The sequence below is a fragment of the Amblyomma maculatum genome, chromosome 7 (genome assembly GCF_055883805.1).
Source record: "Amblyomma maculatum isolate TAMU_Amacu chromosome 7, ASM5588380v1, whole genome shotgun sequence".
NCBI classification, from domain to species: domain Eukaryota; kingdom Metazoa; phylum Arthropoda; class Arachnida; order Ixodida; family Ixodidae; genus Amblyomma; species Amblyomma maculatum.
Window position 1 is genome coordinate 54,362,068 of NC_139350.1, and position 17,268 is coordinate 54,379,335.

At 46.9% G+C, this 17,268-nt stretch overlaps 1 protein-coding gene across 2 annotated transcripts in view; it reads left to right on the plus strand.

Moving 5' to 3' along the window:
• LOC146183230 (glycerophosphocholine phosphodiesterase GPCPD1-like) overlaps positions 1-17,268 on the plus strand; it is a 97,628-nt gene that overhangs the window by 24,774 nt on the left and 55,586 nt on the right. For both annotated transcript variants that reach the window (XM_084609093.1, XM_084609094.1), the window contains 2 exons: positions 9,449-9,617; positions 15,939-16,129. In XM_084609093.1, the coding sequence (XP_084465219.1) occupies positions 9,449-9,617; positions 15,939-16,129 (360 nt within the window). The remainder of the gene's footprint in view (positions 1-9,448; positions 9,618-15,938; positions 16,130-17,268) is intronic.

Here is a 17,268-nt window from a genome sequence, read left to right on the forward strand (position 1 = left end):
ACTAGCGACGTCTGCACCGAAAGGCGCCCGCTGCCGCTGCTTTTTAATGAATGCTAGTTTAATTATAAGGATTCTAAGGCCCACACGAGAAGGAAGACAACACGGTCGCCCGCGTTGCCTTCTTCTTGTGCATAGTCTTGGCGCTAAAATATGATCTATATTGCCTGGCAACCAACAGTCCAGCTGTTCACTCTTTTCATGGCAGTTCAGCTTCGCCCCATGGACACTCGAGAATATGTGTAAGCGCACGCATCCTAAGAGGTCAGGCTTTGGCGGCTGCGACGTTCCGTTTTCAGTGACTGGTCTCTCGGTGATTAGCACGCGCTCTGGCATCGATGCAGGTGAACTTCAGTTGGTCCCGTCAGTTGAGTTCCGGAAATGACCGTTTGCTGCACTGCGTCCTACCCCATACCCTTGGGTGTCGATATAATTATTAGACGAGTTCCAACCTGTTCTTTTGCAATCGCCGTTCTGGCAGCGTGAGGCTGGGAAGAGCTAGGTGTCGTTGCGTGCTGGAACCGTGCCACGACTGCGCGACTCGCCACCTGTGCTACCGCACGTGGCGCCAACTCGTGGCCTGTGCGTGGGCGGCCGCGTTCAATGGCGGACGTTGTCTGGACGGAGCACGTGCAGCTGCAGGAGCGGCGCATTCTCGATATTCAATGGTTTAAAAGCCTCGCTCTCCAGAAAAATCGGCTTTGGGAGCGGAAAAGGACGAGCGAATTGTGCGTCTTTCTGCCTGTACTTCGTCTCGCAAGATATCTGCAGCATTGCGAAAGGCAGAGGAGCCCTTGCAATTGTGCTCCTAAGTGCCTCTCCCCCCTGCGCACTATGATAGAGAATTGTGCTCCTACGGCCAGTCCCGCCAATTTGGGGCGGCGAGAGTCGCGTAGGAGCACAATTGCCTGGTGGTGAAAACTTTTATTGTTCGGAAGAGGCGACACCGGAGCTCCGGCACCGCTCGCAGGCGTCCAGGGAGCCCGATATGTCACCCCACGAGGCAGGAGCTAGTAGACAAAGCAGTTCGCCGCTTCGGTTGCCAGACGGACAATGTTTGCCTGTGTCGCCGGGTCTTCGCTATGAAGCGCGGTCTCCCATGCTTCTGCGTCCTTGAATAAATTGTAGCCCGGGGAGTGGCTGCACTCCCAGAGGATATGTTTTAAAGTTCCTATATCGTTACAGAATTTGCAGAATTGGTCCTCCGGATTTCCAGTTTGCGTGAGGTATCTCCATCTGGGAGACATGTGCAGGCGGCGCCAGGCGGCGCCAGGTGTCTGCCTCTGTGGATGTGAGGGACCTATCTGGGGGTGGATATTTCCGCCGTCCTAACTTGTAGTGCTCAATGACTTCGTTATTGTAGTGCGCGTGATCCTGATTGTACCGGGGTGCCTCTGCCTTTCGCAGTGCTGCAAACATCTTGTGAGACAGTTGGCAGTGACATGACTGTTTGGTTGGCGCTTTGTGTGGCAACATGGCAGGCGCTGCCAACACGGGCAGCCTCTTTGAGGCGATGGGAGGGCGAGCTATCCCTACTAGGCCACGCAGCGAGGTACGTTCGTACGGATAATACGGTGAACAGTCAAGAACGACAATTCACGTTTCGAACGAGACTATTCCGAGATAGCGACCCGCGGATCACGTCTGCAAGTTCGAACGTCGGTCGAGCTGAGCGGCTCCCTTAATTGTCTCACGCCCTTTACGACGCGCAAGTGTGAATGGGCCTTAAGAGTCCTCCAATTTTTTTTTTTTTTTTCCACGTGAGGTGCCGTAAAAAAAAAAAAAAAAAGCGATTTTTTAGCGTAATTTACTCGCGCTAAGTTCTCCTTCGATAGTTCGCGTAATTAACTACACATTGTATTTATTGATTACCGCGCTGCGATAGGCAGCAAAACTTATAATGCACTCGTAAGGCTGTCGACGTAAATACTTTATATATATATATATATATATATATATATATATATATATATATATATATATATATATATATATATATATATATATATATAAACTGCATTATTATTTCACATGCATCGTGTGAACTGACTATTTTTGTCGGCGTAACTACATATGTGCAGGTGCCGACATGAGTTAACGGAGCGCGCTTTTTCATATAGCCGATTGCATATATCAGAGCGTGCAGTTTCAAACAGGCAACACGTGGAAAATCTAAGAAAAAACAACAGCGTGCTCCGTTTACTTCTACGTTTAGTTACGGTACGTTTGGGAATGACTATTTTCACTGAGTTATCCTTTGAAAAGGAAAAAACGAAAACAAACAAAAAAACAACGACGCAGTTCCAACACTTTGGAAGCTTTTCTCTGTGTCGTTACCACTCGCCACTGAGTTCGCGCTCAATCGCTTGCATGTGTCAGCCAGCCTTTAATTGCGGTTAGCGTACTGTTTGGCAGAAATCAAGCGCTTCGGTGCAAACGGAATGAGGAGTTAAACGTGTTTGGTCAGTACCTGCGGCGTTCCACTGTCGAGCAGGAGTTGAACAGATCTGATCGATGCGCGACGAAGTTTCTTTTGAAGCGTAATTGAAAGAACGTGCTTGAACAGGTATTGGCAAGAAAGAAAGAAAAAAAAGTGCAGTTGGGCGAAAGCAACTTCGAGCCTTGTGCTAGGCGAATTCCATGCATTCAAATTCAGGTCGTCCGCGGTGATTGTTCACGTGAATTATCAAGTGTGGAAGCCCACTAAGTAACTATAGCCGGCCTGCAGGGAGACACGCAGGTTCCCATTATACTCTCGAGGCGACCACCTTCCGAGTGGTGCCTCACGGCCACGCCAAGGAAATATCGTTGCAGCCTCTGAAATGGCCTTTCAAACAGTAATACGCAGGTGCTACGGCTCCATCAGGAAAAAGTTACAGCTAAACTATGCATCCCAGCATATACTTAAATGGTCTTCAGGTAGGAGTGCATCCGAGCACTGCGTACGCATGGGGTTCTGCGGCTGTTATGGTTAGCTGTATAGCCGGACACATTTTATTCACCCTGACATTGCCGTGATGAGGGATAGGGTTCCTTAGTGCACGGTAGGGCGCTGGCGCGGCGGCAGCGTTTCAGTGGGAGCGAAAAAATAAAGTGTGCTATTAAGACGACTTCTGTGGCTCACCAATCCCAGTGTTGGTGTACATCACTAAGCAGCCGAATAATGGTGGCGAGTAGTGAGGTAGTGAACTAATTTCTGATAATTGACATTATACCTATTACAGTGGGCACCTGAAGGGTCGGCCGGTGCTATGCGCGCGTCTTAATTGTGACGAGGTTTTAATTTGTGGAATCACAGCGCTGACGGTAATTGCGTTTTCCAAATTGGGGCTGGCTACAGAAATCTCATTTCAGCCATGACAGCCCGCTATCGTAGTTAACATCTATCACCAGAACTGATCCGTCGATGGTATTCCTCGATGATATTCCTCAAATGGAGGGCTCAACTTAGCGGCGTCTCCCGAAACACACGTGCTCTTTCCTTTTTTTTTTTTTTTTTTTTTTTTTTTTTTTTTTTTTTCATACAGCGAAGTAGTAAAGGTCTTCGTTCCCGCATTGAAAGCGAAAATGCGCTCTACTGCGAATAAAAGCTGTTCATTTCTTTTCAATTATATTTCAATTGCTAAGTGGACATGTGGAGATAAGCCCCTTTGCTGCCTGGCCACCCTCAGCGAAGCACTCGTTTTGGGATATGCTTGAAGGGAGAGCGGTCACGTTGTGGGGGCCCTGTTCGTCTTGCTTCTCGGTTGCTCGGTGAAACGTACTCCGCCTTCGACGTGAGCGTCCAAGGGTTCTTACACAGTGGTCCCTTGGCAGGAGTCACACTCTCCTGGCTGTTATTGCTCGCCTGGGAATAAAGGGCGGATTGCCAACTTCCAGTGAATGCCGCTTGTACCACATCACGTCCCTGGGCATTACTTTTTTATTATTGTTTTTTTTTTTTTTTTTTTCAGTCTTGCAGAAAGTACTTGGCGAGGGCAGCAACGGATGCTTGGGCAGCCTAATCTGTTTATCGCAGCGGTTGAGTAAGAAACGGTGCAAAATTGTCGATATACTGACCTTCAAGTATCCCAATGCTGGGAAGAGTAAGCGAGCGCAGTATCTGTGGGAACCCAGAAATATTGAACTGCGAGATACACGCGCTGAATAAATGCAGAACACAGTCGGCCTTGTTTCTTCGATAGCTCAGGGTAACCAGTGCGCGCGGAAGGACGATAAAAACGGTCAAACTGAACTTATTCCACCTGGTATGATCAATATAATTCGGTGGAACTGCCTGTGGTCTGCTCTCGTCTTAACGCTTTCACCATTTTTGGTGATCACGAGAGAAAAACATCTCGCAGAGGCTGAGCGGGATGCAGAGGCAGACAGCACAGTGCTCATCTCGAATATACGGAACGAACATTGTTTGGTTCGTCAAAAATGGGGAGCAGCTAGGGGACCTGACAAGGGTACTATATTCAGTATAGTTTAAGTATGTTACATCGGCGAATATGGCGTCACGTGCGTAAGCTAATCGAACTGATGTCACAATACCGGTGCCACGATTCAGTTCCTTGTTTTTAAATGAACGTTGTGCATGTTCTAAAGTGCTTATGTATCGTCCACACCCTTTTTGTGGCGTACCTTTGCTCGTCTCTGAGCGCTGTTTTTCTTCTCGACGAGCTGTACGAGTCTGCCTAGCTAGCTGTGCCTTAACCGTTTTGGCGGCGAGCCGTCGACCGCTTGCAGCATGCAGCAGCTGCGCTTGTTCGGCACGCGCGCGCAGTCGTCTCTCTCCACGTGTGCAAGGCGCGTGGCACACGTGATTGCCGCTTTGGCTCTGACGTCACGCATTGTCCTTGGGGGACTCCCCGGGCGGCTGGGCGTATTCGTGGAAAGCGGCATGCGGCCGCGTTTCTTCACCCCGTTCAAACGGCGCGCTGATACATCTGTATGCGACGAAATAGAGAGCACGCAGATGCACGCACGCACGCACGCACGCACGCGCACACACACACACACACACACGCACACACGCACACACACGCACACACGCACGCACACACACACACACACACACACACACACACACACACACACACACACACACACACACACACACACACACACACACACACACACACACACACACACACACACACACACACACACACACACACACACACACACGCACGCACGCACGTGTATATATACATATACATGTGTACCTATTACTGTGCTTCCTTCCATGTGCCGTCTTTTTTTTTTTTTTCGCACTCCCCACCTGCCCTTCCTTTCACTCCCCGCCTGCATCTGCTTTTTACCCCACCCACCACTACAATGCCATTGTACGCCTCTGCGCCACCTGTTTCTTTTTCCACTCTTTGCATATACTAGACCCTACCCCCATCGCTTGCATTCTTGCATTCGCACTCCTGATGAAGGTCGAAACGTCGAGTCCAGTAAAATGTTTCTTTAAATGAAGCGTACGCTTCGCTCTCTCTCTCTCTCTCTCTCTCTCTCTCTCTCTCTCATATATATATATATATATATATATATATATATATATATATATATATATATATATATATATATATATACAGGGTGTTACAAGGAAGACAAAGTAATTTTTAAAAAATGGACTTTCAGAGGCAAAATTTTTTTTGTGGCATAAATTATAAAGGGTCTGGGCGGGTTTTATAAAATGGGTTAGATGTGCTCTTCAGTGGAATAATTAACTAAAATTCGTTAATTATCTTTTTAGATATTGCAATTGGGTGCATGATTGTAATTTGAAAATTATAGAGAATTGTGAGTCAACCCGATATCCATCGTTAGTTCTATGAAAACGTTATTGTGCGGAGGACTGCAGCGCTCAGAAACTCAGCTCTCCGGAGCGCGCAATGGGCTCCGCTCGGCAGCTGAGCGCCGCAAAGTCACGGCCCCGCGTTGGCGTCAATTACAGTTGTGCAAATCACAGGCTAGCCGCGCGCTATCTTATCGTGGACCGAGCAGCGGCGAGCCACTTTTCTTTCGAACCACAGATAAAGCGCGGCGCGCTTTATTCCACTGAAGAGCACATCTAACCCGTTTTATAGAACCCGCCCAGACCCTTGATAACTTATGCAACAAAAATAATTTTACCTCTGAAAGTTCATTTTTTAAAATTACTTAGTCTTCCTTGTAACACCCTGTATATATATTGAAGATAGCTATAGCGTCGCATGTGAGCCTGTAGATGTTTAGTTTTAATCTGCAATGTGGTTGGAGATATCGAACGTGAGGATATCGAACGTGAGGATATCGAACGTGAGGATATCGAACGTCGAGTTGGCTTTCATGCATTGCGCAATTTATAAGACTGTGTCGCTGCGTGTGGTGATGCTGTAGCTAAAATCACGTTAACTATTGTCACACAAACAGCGCCTGTATTCAATGAGCACAAAAAAAAGAAAGAGAAAGAAATACAAGTGACACCATTTTATAGAAGTGCAGGACCTGAAAAGCCAACTCGAGCTTTCAGGTGCGTGTTTTTGACGTTCGAAATTTCGATTGCCGCACTGTCAATTTAAAAAAATAAATAAATAGAAGGTGGGGCTCGCCTTTGATTCCGATGGCCTTTTATTTGGCTATTTAATAGGGCCATTTAAAATAAAAGCAAAAAGTTTAAATATCTTGGTTAATCGTCTAATCAATGGTTAAGCTCTCTAACGTGCACACTGTCCACCTTGTGTTATATAACCCACCTGCATCGACCGCGTCGAGGCATCTCTCGTCAGAAAAAGTTGTGGGTGCCCAAAAGTGTCGCACAAATGCAGGGACGGCCGGTTGTGTTCGAATCTGTCGCAACATGCATCAGCCGTCGATTCGGATGTCGAACCGTCAACCAACGTATGCATATATGGGAGCAGAAATGGGTGTGACAACTTGTGCGGTGGCAGCGAGCCATGCATGTCACGCATTACCGTCGTTGCGCCCTAGCTGGAATGAACCCATTTCTGCATTACACGCGGCAAATACACCATTGAATGGGCACATCACCTGTGACTCACGCACGACGATGTTTGCCATCGCTGATGTCTTCGTGCTGCCCGCATATATGAGAAATCGAGGCCGATTCTGTCGGGTGAACGATTTTGCTTCGCAACTTACTTCATTTTGAGAGCATGGTGGGGGACTAGGCGAAACTATGTTTCCTGATGGAGCGTGTGCTGTAACTCTACAACATGCTCCTGGGTAGCGCACCTCATTTTGGGCCCTGATGCTGCGATCGAAAGGTGATTAACTGTGATAACTCAGGACGGGTAACGAGAGATTCGAGGATAGCTTTTCGCAGTGGTCGGCTTCTAACCGCGTCGCAGTGATGGTCTTCTCAGAGTGCGCATCCAGCCGTCGGTACCCAATGCTGCAGAGCCTGCAAACGCATCCTTCGTAGCTGCAGCTCTTTGTTAAAGAGCAGACTGGCACAGGCCCTTCGAAAATGTCCGCAGCAGTGCAGCCTTATGTGCTGCAACTTGGACCGTGCCGGAATAGTGCAGAGTCGTACTTCCAGATTTTTTTTTTATTGGAGAGCTATTGAAGCAGTAGAGTTTAACTTGCTATCCTTGCTACAGAGCCGAAGATTTGTTCAGTTGGTGGGCAGCGTATTACGCGTGAAAAAAAAAAAAAAAAAGTGCTCTATCGAGTGATAGTTCATTGCTCTGGTGGACGCTAGGACGAAATGCCGCTTGCAACTACAGTCGAGGCCGGATATAAACCCTAATATTTCATTGACTGTATCTACCACACAAATTATCCCCGTGTGAAACCTGATTAAAAGTAAAATTTCACCTGTATGTATCGAAATCCGTGCGACGCCGCTGCTGCTTCTGGCGGGCGCCAGGTGCAGGAAACTCCACCTAGTTTCGGTTTCAACTTCAGCGCATCTGGGGCAAAAGAGGCTGCTCAAGCCCTCCCCCCCCCCCCCCCCCCCCCCCCCCCCCCCCCCCCCCCAAAAAAAAAAAGAGAAAGCGGCGTATGAACACAGCACGAGAGGCTGTGGTAGAATTGTCCTCAGTCGCCAAGAGATGAAGCTGCAATGTATTCACTAGAGGTGGTTGAAATATTCCTAGGGGATGCCTCTTTCTTTCTGTTTTTCTGTTTCTTTTTTGCCGGATACCGTTGCTTTGGCAAGACGACACTGCAGTTAGCTTTTGTCACATTCACAAGGGGGGGGGGGGGGGGGGGGGGAATTGCTGCTTAAGCTTGGGTTGGCTGGGCAGTGGTACGGGATGTTTCACCTAAAACTGTCTGCGATTTTTTAAAATATGCTTTTTCATTATAATAGAGGGTTTAATGCGGCGTAGCATGATCAGCTGCTCAATGTGTCATAGTACAGCTTTTCTACAAGCAAGCAGGCTGGTTAACCGGTGTTAGATGGTTAGCTTCTAATATTTTCAGGCTCATTGCTTAGGGTCCGTAGGCGTGCCCAGCACTGTTTCTGGAAACCGCGCCCGTGTGCGATGAAGATGCCGTTTTCGCTGTTCTAGAAATTGATGCCGATATTCCTTACAGGGATTTGCAAGTATCTTAACAAGTAAGGAGCCTAACAGCGATATTTCAAAATTTAATCATGAAACAGGAGATAAGCAATTTGATAGCACAGTAATTAGTTGCATTTCGACGCACTACACCACTGTCAATATTATGCCGAAGAAAGAATTCTTCTGGACTCAAAAATTCTTCACTGTAGAAGAATTCCACCCTTAAGGGTCTGTTTCCACGTCTAACTCGCTAGTGTGCTCGCCAAAAAGTGGGCAGAGTAGGCCTGTCACACCTACACATTGTGGTGCGATAACAGCACCTGCACCATTTTCTGACTGCTTCGAAGCTTCACTGGTCATGGTTGCAAGGATGGGTACAGCTGTTCCTCGGCTTGGTACCCGGCTTTTTTGGGAGTTAGCACTTGGGAGCTCGTCAACAAACCCTGCTCCGCCCCTTCAGGAGCAAATCAAGTTTCAGACACCTGAGACTGCAAAGCTGGCTTGTTTTACTATTTGTGCGGGGTTCAAGTATGTATGCTCTCACCAGCATGTCTGAACAGATGTACAAGTTAATTGTTAGTGCTCTCAGTCATCTCTTTTAAGCAGTTCTAGGCATGCCAGTCTAGATTTACCTTTGCTAGTCTGACATTATGAGAAAAAAAAAATTTTTTTTTCGCGAAAAATTATTTGCTGTCGCACCACAGCTTATGCTCAAACATTCACGTTACACCCTCGTCATTGTCCTGTGAGATTTCATTGTAATAAGAACAAAATGTGGCAAAATATTTTCTATGTGGAAGGCCTGAATGACATAATGAAGTCCCAATGAAGTCCCATGCGTGTGCCCACGCACACTCCTTTAAACTCCATTCTAAGCACTGCTATTCTAAAAGGTGCTCATCGGACTTGGATGAAGGAATGAGCGAGTATGTGGTGTGTCTTTTCAGATGTGGAGCCTGCTGTGGGTGAAGGGCTGGCCGCCTCTCGGCAGCTGCAACTGCGGGTGCAGGCAGACACGCTGCATGGCGAGACAGTGTTTGTGTGTGGCAGCACCCCGCAGCTGGGTGAATGGCAGGCGTCGCGTGCACTCGAAATGCACCTGGAAGACCCCACCACGTGAGTCCCCCTCCTTTTTCGGCTGCTGTTCCTACGTCATGGCTGGGCTGACCGTGTGAGGTTAGCTAGTTATTTGGGGCATTTTCAGTTCGTGTGTTAAGCTTCTGCTGGCTATTGTATGATATGCATTATGTTTCAGGGCACTGGGAGTTGCCTTCTGTGCCATGTTGCAGGGAGAATATTTATGCGCACTGTCAGCGAGAGTTGTGCTACAAGGTCTTCATATGCAGTTACAACAAGTTCACTTCATTTGAGGTTAACCTGCCGCAGTGGTGCAGTGGTTATGGCACTTAACTGCTGTGCCCAAGCATTCGGGATCGAATCCTGGTTATGGTGGCCCCCGCAAGGGCACCTTGTGTAAACTAGGTGTTGGTGCTTGGTGCCACCACGGACCCTGAGCCCCCATACCGAAGCTGTAATCCGTACCGTGGCGATAGGTTGAGAGGTGAAGGGAAGAAACCTTGAACGGTGGCGGTCGAGGCCATGGTCAAGCCTCGGCCGATGGGCTCCTCGCCTGTCCACCAGGCGAGGGGCTCCGGGACCTTCCTCTGCGTATAAGGGTGAACCAGAGGCGACATATATTAGGACCCTTTAAAACAATCCATACTGCATGGAAAAACTACCTTTAAAAAAACCTGATCGACCCCCGAAAAGGAGTCGCACCGAAGTGATGCAAAAAATCAGTACACCAACTGAGAACTTTCCAAAATTTCTTGTCTTGCACTCTGTAACCGAATCTCAACCAGTAAATGAACTGTCAGTCTTTCTCATTGCCAACTCTCTGAAGGCCATCATTGGGGCAAACTACAAAGCGAAAAAACTAGGATCTGGTGACCTGCTAATAGAGGTATCAGACAAAAGTCAATCTGACAACCTTCTCATAACAAAAACGTTTGCTCACCTTGACGTTCAGGTATCACCCCACCGCAGTCTTAACAGCTGCCAGGGAGTTGTCTCTGAGCGAGACCTCCTAAACGAAACAGAATCAGATCTCCTTGAGGGCCTACAGAACCAAGGTGTAACAGCAGTACGAAGAATAACAATCAGGCGAAAGAACGAAGAAATAAAAACGAAACATATTGTTCTCACCTTCAACCAGAGCACACTTCCTGAATTTGTCAATGTGGAATTTATCCGATGCAAAGTTAGCCCGTACATACCAAGCCCCCACAGGTGCTTCAAGTGTCAGCGGTACGGGCATGGTAGCCAGACATGTCGAGGACGCCTTACCTGTGCAAAATGCAGCGCGCATGACCATGCAACCGATAAATGCAGTGCAACTGACTACAAATGTGTGAACTATGAGGGCACCCACCCTGCATACTCACGGTCCTGTGCAGCCTTTCAGGCCGAAAAAGAAGTAATCAATATACAGATAACTGAGAAGATAACACACGGAGAGGCCCGAAGAAAGCACAGAATGCTTTCCTCCGCTCCCTATGCTAACGCAGCCCGCAGAGGGGCCAGGCCGCGTCTAGTAACGGTGGGCACGCAGTGCAATGCTGCTGACGTGCTCCCACCACGGCTCCTCACTAAGCAGCCACCGGCTGCACCAATCTTTGCAATCCCGGAGGTCACTTTCCCCCAGACGTCCGGGACACCAAAGACATCTGAGAGGGACTTTGTTCCTCTTGAAAAACCTCCTGCCTCCATGCCTTCACCAGAGGCGATGGAGGTGAGCACGGACTCTGCAGCGTCAGCGGCGCCTAGGGAGTCCGCCAATGAGAGGCGGGGCCTGCTGGACCGTCTCAAATCAAAAAAACATACACCAGTTAAGCCCCCTGATAAGGGCGGCGAGTCCTAACCCTACTCCATATTCCTTCCACACCTACCAAAATGGCTACCGAGAGTATCATTTATTGGAACTGTCGAGGACTCCTAAAAAATCTGGATGACGTATATGAAATCCTCGCCGAACACCAACCAAACATAGTTTGTCTGCAAGAAACGCATCTGAAACCAACAGACACAAGTTTTCTCAAGCAGTATCGTATATTCAGGAAAGATAGGCAAGGCAGTACTCACCCCTCCGGTGGCGTTGCCATTATAACACAAAAGTCAATCGCTTGTCGAAACATCTCGATTAACACAGACTTAGAGGCAGTGGCAATACAAGCCTTAATATTCGGTAAAATAACAACGGTATGTTCCCTGTATATTCCGCCAGATCATAGACTATGCAGCAAAAATTTTGAAAGGCTGATTGACCAACTCCCAGAGCCATGGCTGCTGGTCGGAGACTTTAATGCCCACCACCCATTATGGGGATGTACAAGAACGGACTTCCGAGGTGCACTAATTGAAAAGTTCTTGTTGTCCTCAGGATCATGTTTACTCAACTCAAAACAGCCAAACATACTACAGCTCAGCTCATAATACGTACACAGCCATTGACTTAGCCATTGGCTCTCCGATGCTCTTGGCAGCTACAGAGTGGGTTGTTATTGACAATCTATATGGAAGCGACCATTTTCCCATCTCTGTGAAGTACACAGGCAATAAAAATGTAAATGCATCTAGTCCCAGAAAATTTAAAGAATATGCGGCCAACTGGGAGATGTTCAGGGAACACTCAGCTCTGCCCTGTTCATCAGTTACTGCCTTAGGCGTTGACGAATCTCAACTCTTGATCACGCTGCACATTATAGATGCTGCAGAAAAACATTCCACAAACATCAAGTAAGCCACGAAACAAACGAAGGCCGTGGTGGAATGCAGAATGTAAAACTGCCCGTGAAACACAAAACAAGGCATGGTCGAAGTTACGCCGATACCCCACGGCTGAAAACCTAATAGAATTTAAGCGCGCAAAGGCAAATGGCAAACGTGTTCGACGCATCTCCAAGCGAGAAAGCTGGTTATCATTCCTTTCTTCTGTGAACTCTTATTCTGATTCTCACAAAGTATACAACAGAATAAGAGCACTCAAAGGAAATAACACTCTCCCAACACCCCTTGTCAGCACTAGTGGTGACTCTCTTGAACACCAAGCAGACACACTAGGGCAACACTTCGAATATGTATTCAGCTCAGCGCACTATACAGATTCTTTTTTGCGGCACAAGGTAACTGAGGAGAGGAAGCCTATATGTGATAAAAGACCGTGCACAGGAGGGTACAATAGCCCTTTCACCATGCAGGAGCTGAAGATTGCACTTGGCACATGTGGGAACACAGCACCAGGTCCTGACAGGGTCACATATGGAATGCTCAAACACCTGCATACGGGCACGCTTGAAACCCTACTTTGCCTGTATAATAAAATATGGGCCACAGGACGCTTTCCTAAAGCATGGAAGGAAGCGGTCATCATCCCAATATTAAAACCCGGAAAAGAACCCACACTTGCTGCTAGTTATCGGCCTATCGCACTAACCAGCTGTCTATGCAAGCTTTTTGAGAAAATGGTAAATCGTCGCCTTCTTCATTTCCTTGAATACAATGGTCTTCTTCATCAAAATCAAGCTGGTTTTAGAGCTGGGCGATCAACAGCTGATCAGCTCATTGCCTTTGAGTCTTATGCAAGGGATGCTTTTGTACATAAACAACATTGTTTATCTGTCTTTTTCGATCTTGAAAAAGCATATGATACCACTTGGCGCTATGGTATCATCCGCGACCTCTTCTCTCTTGGCATCACAGGAAACATGTTGAACACAATTCGAAGTTACTTGTCTGAACGGACCTTCAAAGTTCGTGTTGGCAATGCATATTCAAAGCAGTACATTCAGGAAAATGGTGTCCCTCAAGGTGGTGTTCTCAGTTGCACACTTTTCGTAGTCAAAATGAACTCTTTAAAAAGCGTGCTGCCAAAAACTATTTATTGTTCTGTATATGTTGATGACGTCCAGATAAGCTTCAAATCTTGCAACTTGGCCATCTGTGAACGACATATTCAGCTAGGTGTAAACAAATTGTCCAGGTGTGCTGATGACAATGGGTTTAAATTTAACTCTGGAAAGAGTGTTTGTGTACTTTTCTCTAAGCAGCGTGGCATCAGGCCTGACCTCAACATTACACTGAATGGTCAGAGCCTTGCCTTTAAAAAAGAACATAAATTTCTTGGCGTAGTTGTTGACGAAAAACTTTCCTTCATTCCCCACATAAAACAGTTGCGACTGAAGTGTCTCAAAGCAATGAATTTGCTAAAAATTCTCTCTCACCGGTCATGGGGCACAGACCGCGACTGCCTTCTGAACCTTCTGAATAGTGTAGTTCTATCACGCATTGACTATTGCTCGATGGTTTATGGGTCAACATCATCCTCTGCGCTAAAATTGCTCGATCCCGTGCACCACCTCGGCCTTCGCCTCGCTACGGGCGCTTTCCGAACTAGCCCAATTGCTAGCCTCTATGTTGAGGCGAACCGATGGTCACTGCAACGAAGGAGACAATTTACTTCTCTAACTTATGCTATGAAGGTACTATGCCAACTGGACCATCCATGTCGTCGGCTCCTGCTTGACAAAACTGGCACAGCACTTTTCTCAAAAAAACCATCTCTAACACCACCATATCCGATCAGAGTTGCCACGCATATTGAATATCTGAATGTTTCGGTTACCAGTCTCCATACAACTTCCATAAAAGACCTAATTGCTCCTTGGAAAATGCACGGTGTTAATTGTGACCTGTCGTTTCTTGAAGTGGGCAAACATGCATCCCCTATTGCCATACAGCAGCACTTCATGTCACTTCAGGAGAAGTACACTTGTGATGAATATTACACTGATGCTTCGAAGTCTGCTCAAGTCTCCTGTGCAGCACATGGACCACAGTTTTCACAGTCAAAAACCCTGAACAGTTATACTAGTATATTTACCGCTGAATGCCATGGTATCCTTTTAGCTGTGAGACACATTATAGAAAATAAAATACAGACATCAGTCATCTACACAGACTCCCTCAGTGTTTTAACGCCCCTATCCTTTTGGAAATTGCATAATAAGAACGCAGTCCTGAACTCTCTTTATAACACCCTTATGTTTGCCCATGAACTAGAAATTAAAATTACACTGTGTTGGGTGCCAGGCCACCGCTGTATACCGGGTAATGAGGCAGCTGATAGGCTAGCTGCGTCAGCTGCCCTTCGAAATGGCACAGACATTGATAAGATAACTTATCATGACCTCAAACCACACATAAAAAACATGATTCGACAACAATGGCAAGAGGAATGGGACGCAGCATCAGAAAATAAATTACACACAATAAAGCCAAGGATAGGCAGATACACCACAGAAAAACAAGACAGATTTAAAGAAGTAGCCCTGTGCAGGCTGAGAATTGGTCACACATACATAACCCATACATATCTTTTAACCAACTCTCCTGCACCGCACTGCTCGAGATGTGGTGATCGGCTCACTGTTATTCATGTTTTAATCATGTGTACAACTGGAACAAGAAAGAAGACGTCATTTTCCCTCCTTGTTCACTCATCAAATACCTGCACACCCATCGATTTTTATTGGCGACAACCCAATGTTTCCTTTAAAACAAGTGCTTAAATTTTTATCACAAGTAGGCTTTTTACATGAAATTTCTTATCGACATGGGTCTCAGCCCGCTCCTCCTTGAGAGGACGGATGAGATCCTTTAAAACATCTACTTATACATTGCACATCCATTATATATCGCAAATGAATTTTAGGCCCTATACACCATTGTTTTTAGCAATTTTACAGAGCGAATACATTTTTAGGCCCTATACACCACTTTTTTATTCCTTCATGAAAAATCACAACTATTCCATTATATAAACTTGAGTACACCTTTAACCTTGAGTCTGGCGCTCTTCGGCCTGAGTCGCCCTTGCGCCATTAAAATCCATCATCATCATCATGGTTATGGTGGCCACTTAAGTAAGGCGCCTGTGCGCTGTGCGATGCCAGTGCACCTTAAAAGAACACTGGGTGGTCGCTTTTGGATGTTAAACCTCATTAACCAACCAAAGCAGGCTTCAGTTGAGACTATAAGTCGATATTTTAGAGGACCACATACAGCAGCCCAGCATTGGCTTTTATGACTTAACAGGCTGTGTCTGAGTTAAAAAATTTTGAGGTATTTATTCAACGTACAGCAGATTTGACAAACGGAAAGACACACGAAGGACTAAAGGAAGGGTAGACACCAGAGGTGCCGAGTTTCCACAGCTGGGCCTTTTTTTTTTTTCACCCTCATCATTTGTGCCAGCCTTCACAGGTAATGAACAAACTGGCCTAGCTGTTTTTCTAGTCGGGAGGCAGCTGGTTTTTCAGGTGCCTGCCTGAGTGCCTGCTTCAGGCTAGCTGGTTCTAACGGTGGCTCTTTTTTGTGCAGGAAAGTGTGGGCTGCCCGGGTGTCTGCACCGGTGCACAAGACACTGGAGTTCCGCTATCTTGTGGGGATTGTGCTGGAGAGCGGCATCATCATCGTGCGCAGGTGGGAGACAGCCAAGCACCCACGCTCAGTCAGTGCCAACGAGCTCACCATGGACCGCAATGCAGCCGTTGACATGTTTGGCAACTATGGTATGCACGACAGTTTTTTACACACGGCATGCTCTTTCGTCACCTTTGAAGCTTGGTTCAAATGGTGCATTAGTGTTAGACTAGTCTGTGGCGTAGCCAAAAATATTTTTTGGGGTGTGTTATCACCGCTGGTCAAAAGAAAAAGGCTGAAGGGATGGGGGGATTCAGCACTCAGAAAATTTCGCCGAGGTGTTCTGACACTGAAACACCCCCTTGGCTGTGCCCCCTAGAGAAGTGGTTCAATACCATGCGGCTCTGACACCAGTGGTTATGGTGTTCTCCTGTCAAGCAGAAGCTTTGATCCCTTGGTTGTGGAGGCCTCAGTTTTACGAAGGCACAGTGTGCAGGGGTGGAAGTGCTGCTCCATTTGCCCCAAACTGCTTTTCCTGCTCCATCCTGCTTCAAAACACAGTATCGCTCCAAAACTTCTCCAAACCGGCTTCCTCGATGTTCTGCCGTCAAATTTACCAGAACACAGATTGTTGCTGCACAGGGCGCTATTAATGGTATTTCCTTCAAAAATGTGATTCGATGCAATTTGATTGACAGTGCGAAGCAAACGGGGCAGTAGCATGCTGCGAGCTCACTGTACACGCTCTAGGGGCTGCTTTAGTCAAAACAAATGCAGCACAACGGTGGTAGTTTTAATGCACTTTGCACTGAACCTATTGTGTATAAAACTTCCGTAAACTAGGAAAACATAGAGGGTAACAACTTTGCGAGGAAATTTTTAAAAAGCCACAACAAGCAATTGGAAGGAAGTAATTGCAAAAAAAATGTTTTTTGCACTTGACATAGCACCTTCTCCAAGCCTTTTGAATTGTTACTGGTGGTGAGAGAAGTGAGCGAAGTAGTCATGGTGGTTACCTCGAGCCGCTAGGAAAGTTGTCTGACAACACAGCACAGAACAACTCGAGTTGTTCTAACGGCTCTACTATGAAAACAAGCAGGTACTTCACTATCGCGTCTCTTTGTTGTTACCAGGCGGGTGAAGCCTACATCAGAAAAAAGCGTACTTGAAGCGTAAGGGGGTGACACCAGAAAGGTTTCACTCACTAGACATATTCTCAAGAGTGTTGGAAAGTCATACAGGGCCTATTGTCAACGTCTTTAAATTAAGGAAGGGCCAGTGTTGCTCA